Here is a 12061-nt window from a genome sequence, read left to right as displayed (position 1 = left end):
TTCAATCTTTTCCAATCACTAATAAAATATGTCCCATACATTGTTCAGTGGTGAAACTTATGAGGAAGGTCATCAGGACTTTTGGAACTTTGTGTCACCGATATGCAGATGACACACAGCTCTATCTCTCCTTCCACCCTTCTGCAATGGATGCTGTCCCATCCCTTGAGCGCTGCCTGGATGCAGTGCTGGGATGGATGAGGGAAAATTAAGACTGAGGCTGAATCCAGACAAGACAGAAATCCTGTGCATGAGGGCCCCTAGTGTCTGCGGTCTGGGTGCCTCCCTGTCCTTCAGGTGGAGGGAGTGTCACTCTTTGCACGAAGGATAAGATGCACAGCTTGGGTGTATTTCTGAACCCAATGCTATCAATGGCACCACAGGTAGCGTCTGTGGTCCAATCAGCTTATTTCAACCTAAAGCGGATTGGAGTTGGAAAGAACAAAGCTAAAATTCATGACTGGTTTATATAAAGACTTGAAACTACTTTAGGTAAGAAAGAAATGTCTGTAAACGATGTCACATCCTTATGAAATTTGTCACATTGCAGTGCAAATAATTCACTTGCACACATAGCCAAAGTTATGGCTACCAGAAAAGCAACCTCATAGGATAGAAAACTCAAATGAGGTGAAGCTATAGGTTCAAATGGAAGTTTTCAGCTGGATCAAAACCATTGACAAGGACCGCTGTGGTGATGGTGGTTTTCTATCTGGATAAGTATTATTCAAACCTTTCAGAAATCTTTTAACTACTGCACTTTTAAAAAGGACTCTCCTTTATAATCCACAAGGTCGGTTACAGCTCTGAAGTTCAAAGGTGGTGATGATGATGAAACTAGGATCCACTGGTTGCTATGATAAAATGGCAGACAAAACTTAACAGAAGATTGTGAAAGACCTCTTTTTAAGGCTCAATAAAAAGCATAGTACACAGTACAAAGACACTTGGAAGTACAGTATGTCTCAATAGATTTTGCAAATGCCTTAAATTTCCTCCATTTACAATAATAGTATTTTCTTTCTAGACTACCTAAGAATCCTGGCTAACATAGGAGAATTCTCCATGTTGTCAATTTTAGTATCTCCATGTCTTGGTGACAAATCTGCCTGTTGTGACATCTCAGTGAGTCTGACGTGAAGGACTCTTTAGAAGTAAAGAGTCATGAACTACAGCTTTCATGGCCACCCAGGAGTCAGCAGAATGGTGACTGTGTAATCCTGTTTGATTTTCACAATACAGTAGTCTTGATGAATCAATGGGAAAGGAGGAACATGTATACCAGTGCATCCAACCAAGTTTGTGCGAATGCGTTTCCCATCAAATTGTGTCCATTGCCCGCCCAAGAACAGTACATTTAACATTTTTTGTTCTCTTTGATAGTATGTCTATTTGTGGCAAGCCCACTTCAGTGTTATATGTCTGTAAACTTTGTCCAACAGCTCCCATTCATGAGTTGTATTGATTGATTGACTGATTGATTGATTGATTGATTGATTGACTGGATTTTTTCCCACCCACCTAGACCAAAGGTCTACTCTGGGAGTCTGCATTTTATTCCTGCAATGCAATTGTATTTGTTAGAAATATGTATCAAAACAAGGTAAATATGCCTCTCAGTACACCACTCCTACAAGTAGTCTGTTAGTAGTAGAATGGTTATAGAATGGGTTTCACCCTGTTTGTTCATATAATACATAGTGGAAGTATTGTCCATTATCACCTGTACAACTTTCCCCATCACAATGTGTTTGAAAGCTCTTAAAACCTTGATGATTGCGAGTGTTTCTAGTTGATTTATATGATGCTTTCTCTCCCGAGGAGACCAAAGTGCATGTGTCTGATGTTAAACTAGCAGCTGTTGTTCTTGCTGCTGATGACTGTGGAATTTTGAAGGGCATGCCCATTTCTTGCTGCCATGTCAATTGAATTGCCAGCCCTTAGGTTACTTGAAGCTTTTTGTGAGCATTGCTGTTCATACTGTTGTAAAGGGCCGGGGACCATGATGACAGAGGTTTCATCCTGTGCCTTGCATGTGCTACTAATGCAGTGGTGGGTGCCATCAAGCTCAACAATATCTGTACTGCATGTGCTGTAAGCCTCCTGTTTGGCTGGAATCTCAAAGCAAGTAAAATAATTTTGTTCACTCATTCTTAAGGAATATAAGCCCTTCCTTTGTTTGAGTACACAATGGCATCCACGTATTATGAATTGTTTTTGGAGTTTACAGGTTTGAGTTTTTAAAATTTATTTTCAAACCAGGATCTGACAAAGCTGTAAGGTCATACAAACATCCTTCTGAAATGTTTCCTTTGAACTCGCTACAATCAACCAGTTGCCTATATAAGGGAAAATGTTTATTCCCCTCACTGAGATATGCTGCAACACAGGCCACACACATGATAAAAACTCTGGGCACTACTGAAAGGCAAAAAGGAAACACTCTGAATTAGTAAATTTGATAACCAATAGCAAAGCAGAGGAACTGTGATGGTTCAGTACTATAGCTGTATGGAAATACGTGTCTTTGAGATCTATTACTGCAATTCCCCTGTTTAAATAGTGGGAGGATGCTTGACAGAGTCACCATTTTGAATCTTTTGTTGGTGATGAAGGCATTTATGTCTCCTAAATCCAAAATCACACATAAACCTCAATCTTTTTTTTGGTACAATTATCTAGTGGGAGTAGAACCTGTAGTTTAGGTATTTCCATGGGGCTTGTGCATTCTTTCCAGAAGAGTTGAGACTTCCTCCTCGAGAACCTTTGATGGTATTGTTGATAGGTGCCAATTGGTGGTATTATTTCAAATTCAATGGAATAAGCAAGGGCTATGATGGGGCTAGTATACCTCAATGTTTGTTGGTGATTGAGTGTCACCAACATTAAAGATGTTAAAGAAAAATTGAAAAATTCAGCATTTTGCAATTTTAAAATCTGCTGGGGTTTGCTGTCAGTCTTGTGTATGTTCCAGTGAAAAAGAAAGGTTACTTACCTGTAACGATGGTTCTTCAAGTGGTCATTCTGTGAATTCACACAAAGGGTTAATACCAGCGCCAGCGTTGGGCCTCTCGGAACGTTTTCTAGCTGCAAGAGAAAAGTAACAATGTTTAGGACTACCCCTACTGCGCACGCCCAGCCTAACCGTCCCTCAGTTCCATTTGTCCGCCATAGGCCCTCGAGTCATAGAGATGCCAGTGACAGACAGACAGAGGGGAGGCCGGGCGGGATTGTGTGAATTCACAGAATGACCACTTGAAGAACCATCGTTACAGGTAAGTAACCTTTCTTTCTTCATCGTGGTCTTCTGTGAATGCACACAAAGGGTGATTAGCACGCTTACTAACCGGATGGTGGGCTGTCACTGAAGAGCCGATGCTAGCACTGCCCTCCCGAATCTGGTCTCCTCTTTTGCCCTCACGTCCAACCTGTAGTGGGTTATGAAGGTAGAGGCATTGGACCATGTAGCGGACCGGCAGATGTCGGGCAGGTCAACGCCGCGGAGTAAGGCAGTCGACGAGGCTACAGCCCGGGTAGAATGGGCTTTAAGTCCTTGTGGAGGATCTCTGTGGTTGAGCTCGTAGGCGAGGGCGATGGTCGATACGAGCCACCGAGAGAGCGTGGACGGCGAGGCCGGGCAGCCCTTCTTTGGGCCAAAGTAACAGAGAAAGAGTCTGTTGGCCAGGCGAAAGTCTTTGGTCCTGGACACATAGAAGGCTAAGGACCGTCGAACATCAAGCATGTGGAGCATGCGTTCAACGTCAGTAGTCGGAGACGGAAACAAAGTTGGCAGGATAAGCGGTTGATTGACGTGGAAGTCGGAGACCACCTTCGGAAGAAAGGAGACGTCCAGGTAAAGCATAACCTTGTCCTTAAAGAATTGGAGAAAAGGTTGGTCATGACGGAGAGCTGCCAGCTCGCTAGCTCGACGGGCAGAGGTAATAGCTACCAGGAATAGCGTTTTTAAAGAAAGCATCTTGACGTCACAGGTAGCCATGGGTTCAAATGGGGGTCTGGATAGGGCATGCAGAACCAAATGTAGGGACCACTGAGGGAGTGGAGGACGAACGGGAGGTCGGAGGTTAGAGAGACCCTTCAAAAACATCCTGACAGTGGGATGGGAGAAAAAGCGGGAAGAGGGAGAAGCCCTGGGCTGGAAGAAGACAACCGCAGCCAGGTACACCTTGATAGTAGAGATAGACAGGTGGAAATCGAAGAGGTAACGGAGATACTGCAGAAGCGTAGACAGAGACACAGGGGAAGAGGCGAGATCCCTCTGCTGGGTAAATTTCAGAAAGCTTTTCCACTTGTAGGCATACAAGCGAGACGTGGAGGGCTTGATGGCGTTGGTCAAGACCTCCTGAATTTCTGGACGATCCTCCACGCCGTCAGATGGAGCGTGTCGAGGTCGGGGTGAAGGACTTCGCCTGCTTCCTGGGTCAGTAGGTCCGGCCACATCGGAAGGGTTACTGAGTCCACAGCCATGCTGACTAGAGTGGGGAACCACACTTGGCGAGGCCAAAAAGGTGCAATGAAAATGGCCGGAGTCATTGAACGTCGGAGTTTGATCAAGGATCTCTGTATCAACGGGATCGGTGGAAATATGTACAAGAGACCCTGGTTCCATGGAATCATGAATGCGTCGCCGAGCGAGTGGTGACCGAGACCTGCCCGGGACGCATACCGGGAGCATTTTGCGTTGTGAGGGGATGCGAACACGTCCAGCACTGGGGTCCCCCATTGGCGGCAAAGGTCCTGGAAGACCAGAGGGTTCAGCTCCCATTCGTGAGTCTGATAATGAAGCCTGCTCAGAGTGTCCGCAAGTGTGTTGTCCTCCGTGGCTACATGGATGGCCACTGGATAGATATGATGACGGTAACACCATTCCCAAAGGAGGATGGAGAGATACAGGAGTGAATGAGAGCGGGTTCCTCCCTGCTTGTTGACATAATGCATTGTGGTAGTGTTGTCCGTCACCAGCTGAACTCCGCGGCCGTGCAGGAGAGGAAGGAAGGACTTGAAAGCCTTGATAACCGCCAGCAGTTCCAGGTGATTGATGTGGAACATGGCTTCCTGTGGCGTCCAGAGGGAGTGAATGGTGCGACGCCCGCAGTGCGCCCCCCAGCTGGACGGACTGGCGTCCGTTGTAACTTGAACGGTGAGACGGAGTGGACGAAAGGGCCGGCCAACCGTGAGATGGGGTGTGTACATCCACCACTGGAGCTGCCTGGTGAGCTCCGGGGTGACACGAAGTCGTTTCCTTTGACTGTCCATCATGGGGTCGAAAAGGGTGAGAAACCAAGATTGGAGCGACCGGAGTTTGAGGCGAGCGTGCGCGAGCGCCGGCGTCGTAGAAGACATCAGGCCGAGGAGGTGTTGGGCGTGGTGGGCTGTCACCCGAGCACCGGGAAGAAATTTCCTGATGGCTCGTCGAATCTTGTGTATTCTTTCTGGGGGAAGAAAGACTTGACCCTTTACAGCGTCCAAACAGACCCCTATGTATTGAACTGTTTTGGAGGGAATGAGCTGAGACTTCTGTTTGTTGACAGTGAGACCGAGATTGGAGAGAAGATACAGGATGAATTTTGTGTCTTTCAGGGATTGCCTTCGCGAGGTGGAGACTACGAGCCAATCGTCCAGGTAAGGGTAAACGTGAATGCCCCTGAGACGAAGGTAAGCTGCCACCGGAGCCATGACCTTGGTGAAGGTCCGGGGAGCTGTGGACAGACCGAATGGTAGGGCCTGGAATTTGTAGACCGTGTCCTGAAAGATGAACCGAAGGAACTTGCGGTGGTCGGGGTGAATAGTGACGTGAAAGTATGCGTCCTTTAGATCTATAAGGACGAACCAGTTGTTCTTTTTCAGCAAGTGCATGATGGACTCTAAGGTGAGCATCCGAAACCGCCTGGGTCGCAGGTAAGTGTTTAGGAGTCTTAGATCGAGGATGGGCCTTATGCCTCCTCCGCTTTTTGAGACAGCGAAGTAGCGGGAGTAAAACCCGCATTGTATGTCGCGAGGTGGTACTGTAGAGATGGCATCTTTTTCCAAGAGAGATGATATTTCTTCCTCTAGTGAGGAGTCGAAGGGAGAATGAGTTATGAGACCTAGCGGAGGAGATCTTATAAACTCCAGCTGGTAACCGTGCTGAATAATTTTTAGAGCCCAAGTGTCGTTTGTGATGACAGACCAGTTGTGAAGAAACGGTTGAAGACGGGTGGTAGGTGGTGAATGGGTGAACACGGGGGGCCGAAAGTCAAAGATACTGTTTTTGTTTCCTGCCAGGTGGCTTAAAGGGTTGGCGGCGATGGGGAGGACGAGGGCGGTATCCCTGATAACCCTGGACAGAAGAAGAGGACTGGCCAGAGCGCTGCTGAGGTAGGTGCTTGTAAGGACGGTATTGCTGGGAAGATTGATACTGTCCATAAGATTTACGCCATTGAGGGCGTCGCTGTCTAGATTGAGTCTGAACAGAATAGGACTTAGCAGTTCTTAGCCTTGTGAAGGTCTTCCAAATGGGAGTCGGTCTTTTCGTTGAACAGCCGGGTAGCGTCGAAGGCGAGGCTCTCAACCTTTGACTTGACGTCCTCCATTATGTCAGCAGAACGGAGCCAAGCATGGCGCCGGATAGAGATGGCCGACATGAGGACTCTGGCAGAGATTTCTGCTGCATGTCTGATGGAAAGACGTTCATACTTGGATACCGTCTGAGCTTCCTCATAGGAGTTAAGAAAAGCTTGCCGGGTGTCTTCAGGTATCATTTTCAACCCCGGTAACAGCTTGAGCCACAACTGTTTGTGATAAGCTCCCAACACAGTTTGATAATTTATGACTCGAAGTAGCAAGGTGACAAGGGAGTAGATTTTCCTGCCGATGAGTTCCAGCTTTTTACCCTCTTTGTCAACTGGGGTAACATGGGCTTTGGCCGAAGGCCTTGAACAGCTTGTCTCAACAATGAGTGAGTTTGGAATGGGATGCTTGAGCAGAAAATGAGTGTCAGCCCCATGAATCTTGTAGAAGTGCTCTGTGCGACGAGGGACATTAGGTGTAGTCGCAGGCTGAGCCCAGAACTCCTTGATGGCCTCCATAACCACAGGCACAAAGGCTATACTGGGGGGAGCGGTACTGTCCCTCTTGATGTCCCCAAAGAACAAGTCCTCTCCCGGAGGGGAAGGGAGATTCAAGTCCAATTTGAGCGTCTTGGCAAGCCTGGACATCATCTGAGAATAAGAAGAAAAATCCTCAGATGGAGAAGGAGCGTGAGTATCGCCAGTATCGGAAAGCACCAGATCACCAGGAGGTAAATCATGCGGTGGCAAGGGTGGGGGTTGCTCCTGATCGGAGTCAGAAGACCGCTCCGTGGACACCTCATCTGGATCAGAGGAGAAGACATCCCTCTTCTTCTTTGGAGGGGGCTTCTCGATGCCGACCTGCGTTGTCGGGGGTCGAACTGGGACCACGGATGGCGCCGAGGTGGAAGGGGCCGGTTGCGGTGGAGGGGCAACCGGTACCGTAGGAGGGTGGTCTTTGGCTCGAATAGCCCGGCGTCGGCGTCGAGGGCGGGTCGACTCCGAAGAAGAAGACACATATATGTACCGGATCTTTTTGCGGTACCGGTCTCGGGATGCGGATGTCGACGACGAAGAAGGAGACCGCGAACGGTCGCGCCGACGTCGATGGTGTTTACGACGCTTAGGGCGGTCGGAATCCGCTGAACGGGAAGAAGAGGACCGACGTCGATGCTTGCTACGACGTCGATGAGAACGGTGCTTCTTCTTAGAGCGTTTACGCTTAGAGGATTTCGAGTCCGAGCGATCGCCAGAGTCGGACTGAGTGGAAACTCGATGCCTCTTCTTCGATCGTTTCCGTCGAGGAGACTTCGACCTCGAGCGGCCGGAGGAAGGGGACCGACTCGGGGAGCCATGCTTCTCCGTGCGAGAACGTTTGCCTCGAGGAGATTTCGACCTCGAACGCACAGGTGATCGAGGTATCTTCTCTCGAGGGGATCTCGAGTCCGAGTGTACGGACGAGATCGACACGGGAGGCGACCCCTGGCCCGCAGGAAAAGGGCTATGTGGGGCAGAAGCGAGGCCAGTAGTGACAGCGACTAACTGGCTCGGTGTCGGGGAAGACCTTCCCGAAGGCGGTAACACTTCAGTACGTCGAGCAGGAGGAGGCGCGGGTGCCTCGGACGAGGCCCCGAAGCGCCTCGACAACTCCTCAAGAATCGGCGATGGGATGGAACCCGAGCTCGGAGAAAGTGGAATGGATGTCATTTTAAGCTGGGCGGCCGCCTTAGCTTTGGACGATTTCGACGGCTTAGCTTTCGGAGCCGGAGGCTCGGGGTTCGAAGCAGGAGCGGCCGATTTCGACGACGCAGATTTTTTCGACATTTTGGAAACTTTAGAGACGACTGACTGAACAGGAGCTGCTCGAGAAGTGGAAGCCATTTCCCCCTCCGAGGGCGCCGTGGAAGACAACGTTGACTCCCACAGATGAAGTTTAAGGCGCTGTTGGCGAGCCTTGAGAGCGGCCTTAGTGAAGGCTTTGCAGTGTGGGCAAGCTTTAGGATTGTGCGACTCCCCCAGACAATACAGGCAAGTATCGTGGCCGTCCTGATGGGGAATTTTGCGGTCGCACACCACACACCTGCTGAACGGCCCGGAAGGGGACATAGGGCAGTAAGGAAACCGAAACGACAAGTCGAAGGATAAGGCAGAGCAGTCCGAAAACAGTCCGAGTAAAGCCAGAAAAATACACTGGGTCGTCAAGTTGAAGGGAGAAAGCGCTAGGGTAGTCCGTGAGCGAAGCTGAGGTCAAAAGCCAAAAATCAGATAGATAGATCGCAATAAACGCAGCTAAGACGAGAGGCTCCAAACCGCTAGGCGGAAAAATGGAACTGAGGGACGGTTAGGCTGGGCGTGCGCAGTAGGGGTAGTCCTAAACATTGTTACTTTTCTCTTGCAGCTAGAAAACGTTCCGAGAGGCCCAACGCTGGCGCTGGTATTAACCCTTTGTGTGCATTCACAGAAGACCACGATGAAGAATGTATTTTTGTGTTTTTGTCACTCTTTTTCAAGGACGATGTTGCTGACTTTTGTCATGATTGATGTTTATAGAACCTGAAAGATTATTGTGAAGAAAGTTTGTTTTTCTGCAGATTCCCCTCTCTTATCCAACATATTCTGAACTGTTTTTGAGAATACTGCTGAGTAAACTCCATGTGTTTTGTCACATTTCACTTTTTATATTGTCTTCCATGATGTCAGTTGTCAGTGGTAAAAAAATCTTCTTCATCAAATGGTGGATCTTTGATACAGCTCCTGGATTCATCTAGAATGCCTGAAGATCTCAACCAGGCATACTTATGTAGCATTGCAGACATATTCTTTGCAGCACAGTCCTGGAGTGTCTTCTGGCATGGATGTGTTGAGTGGCATGACATTGTTAAAATGTCATGGCTAGTGTCCATTTGTCTTCTGGCAAGCTTTGTATGAGTGGTTGCATTTTGTCCTGTATAAGTGATGGTAGGCTCCCATCACAACCTGATAGGTGGCTATTTTTATTCCCAGAAGAGAAGTAGAGTAAATACGCTTTCCAATCAGATCTATTTTTCATTCTTCCTTATTTATAGGAGTTGAATGAGGTTTATCTTTAGACCTGGCTTGGGAGGCTTCAACAGTTATCGAATTTGGCTTGGGATGCTTGAATGGAAAGAATGCTTGACTTTATACAAGTTTCTTTACTCTTTAAGTGTGGATGATTGGGATCCGCTTCTCTTCGGTATTGATGCAGGTGAGTCAGATCTTGGCATCAACTATTTCCTTAACATTGAAGCTTTCTATGCTGATGGTTTTTGGCTCAGTATCACTGAGGGAGATCTCGATTGGGCCATTTGCTGAAAGAGGTTCTGAAAATCTCTCAAGCCCAGTGGTCACTGTAATGAGGCATCAGAGACTGCCACTCAGCACCTGCACAGAAAGATGACAGGGCCAAAAATGGTTCTCTCTAGGCGACCTTGAACATCTCCTCTTAGTTGCATCTCTCCAAGTAGTTGGCAATCTCGAAAACAATCAAGATCAGTGTGCTGAGGCTTGGTGTCTTTTTGGTTCCACATGATAGCCAGATTCAATAATAGCTTTTTCCACATCAGATGAACTGATGATTGACATAATGAAGAAAAGGTATAGGAGTTGTCCTTTGTGACTTTTGAACCTTATTCCTCGAGGGGCCTTCCTCTTCTTCAAATATTGATTTAAGACAGATAGTGTCTGCAGTGTCTTCATTTCAGAATTGAGATGCGTGAATTACCATTGATGACAGTTGTCTCTTGTCTTTTTTGTTTGCTTTCTTAGATTTCAAAAACATAGGCTTCAATGTCTTCTTGGCACTGAGTCTTTAGATCTGTCTTCATGGGTGGTCTATTATCTTTAATAACTATCTCCATTAGGTGATTCTAGATGGGGTTTTACAGATAGTGGGAGTTGCTGTTGAGGTCTTTATATGTGGCATCATTGGCCTTAAGCGGTTGCTCCCATATGTGGAATTTCAGCCTTGACTGTCTGTTCTTAAGGGCAATTTTTGTAAAGTATTGACAAATTTTACAATTTGGGGTATGATCAACATTCCGACATGCGCTCACCCAGAGGTCCATCAGGGCTGTGCTGGCAGCTGGTCTGTTAACTTCCCATTTCGAATGAACCCCCTTGCCCACTCCCACATGCACAGAACAAGGCTCCAGCCCAGGGGGACAGAAAATTAGAGGGAACATTAGGTATGGTGATCCTCGCCCAGGAAGTAGAGGCATTTCTTGTGGCTGTCTGTCAGTGGTATCATGAGAATAGTCTTTAGAGGGAACTGAGAAATGACAATTGAGTGAAGTTGGTATACTGGCTGAAGAGAGTGGTTCAAAGCTCTAAAATGTTCTTGAGATGTCTGTGCAGGCACCACAGAGGTATTTGTATGTATGAATCACAGAGACTACGAAGAAGAAACGAGAAACACTAGTTTCTTTTTATATATCCTAAATGGACAGTTTCCCTATTATCCTCTTCTCCTCCACTATAGGGCTTCACAGAACAGGAAAGGGATCCTCTCTTCTAAGAACAGCTGAGTATAGTTATAGCTCTTACAAAATATAGTATTTCAACGATTTTCATTTTTACCTCTCGTTTAACAATGGCCTTCTTGCAGATAGGACACAGAGGACCATTCCGGGAAAAGCGCAGAGGAAGCCGACGGGTACGATACTGGCACGTCTGTTCTTCGCATCTCAGCCAACACTAAAAAGGGAAATAGTACAATGGTTTAAGAAAAGCATTTGTTATCAAACTTTCTCCAGTTCAAACTGACTTATACCATGGTTTCCCGAAAATAAGACAGTGTCTTATATTAAATTTTGCTCCAAAAATGCATTAGGGCTTATTTTCAGGGGACATTTTTAAAATTTTATTTTCATGTACAACAATCTACATTTATTCAAATACAGTCACAACATCTTCTGGTTGCTGCACAATGGTGGAGGGCAGGGTTTCACTTAACTGGGGCTTATTTTGGGGGTAGGGCTTATATTACGAGCATCCTGAAAAATCATAGTAGGGCTTATTTTCACGTTAGGTCTTATTTTCAGGGAAACAGGGTACACGATTTGGTGCACTGCCCATTATAAACCAACTTTATTGTAGAGCTGGATGAGTAGGCATTTGATCAATGAAACCAGGCAACAGTGCAAAAATGTGGGTTGCTAAAGAAAGCAAGAAGCTGCTGCAGTGCTTCCTAACAGCTATACAACTTTGGAGATACACCATGGTCCAAGTGAGCAAAAAGTAGGTGTCTGCTGGTGTGGGTTTGTGAGCTGGACCTCACAGTTTTGTGCCTGGAGAATTTCTGGAGCATTATGGGAGCTGAACTCCAAAAACATATCACGCCTAGTTTGCCTGTCTGTCAGATGATTGCCTGAGATTGTCTGCATCAACTATTTTATCCACTGCTCCTTAAGGCAAAACACAAATTAATCTGAAAGAATGTTCTCCTCATCACTGGAGATTTCCTCACCTTTTGTAGC

The 12061-nt window shown here is 47.0% G+C and overlaps 2 protein-coding genes across 5 annotated transcripts in view; one reads left to right on the top strand and one right to left on the bottom strand.

Annotated features, from left to right (window-relative positions):
* The window catches only part of ARX (aristaless related homeobox), a 138942-nt gene extending 133229 nt beyond the window's left edge, over positions 1-5713 (top strand). Inside the window, exon 6 of the mRNA XM_078390451.1 lies at positions 5599-5713. The gene's annotated coding sequence lies outside the window, so the exon portion shown is untranslated. The remainder of the gene's footprint in view (positions 1-5598) is intronic.
* POLA1 (DNA polymerase alpha 1, catalytic subunit) overlaps positions 1-12061 on the bottom strand; it is a 285573-nt gene that overhangs the window by 112044 nt on the left and 161468 nt on the right. For all 4 annotated transcript variants that reach the window (XM_072994276.2, XM_072994275.2, XM_078390450.1 and 1 more), the window contains exon 35: positions 11163-11279. In XM_072994276.2, coding sequence (XP_072850377.2) covers positions 11163-11279 — 117 coding nt within the window. The remainder of the gene's footprint in view (positions 1-11162; positions 11280-12061) is intronic.

This window comes from Pogona vitticeps, chromosome 3, assembly GCF_051106095.1.
Source record: "Pogona vitticeps strain Pit_001003342236 chromosome 3, PviZW2.1, whole genome shotgun sequence".
NCBI lineage: Eukaryota > Metazoa > Chordata > Lepidosauria > Squamata > Agamidae > Pogona > Pogona vitticeps.
The sequence above is the reverse complement of the archived record's forward strand: the minus strand, read 5'-3'. Positions and strand labels throughout refer to the sequence as shown.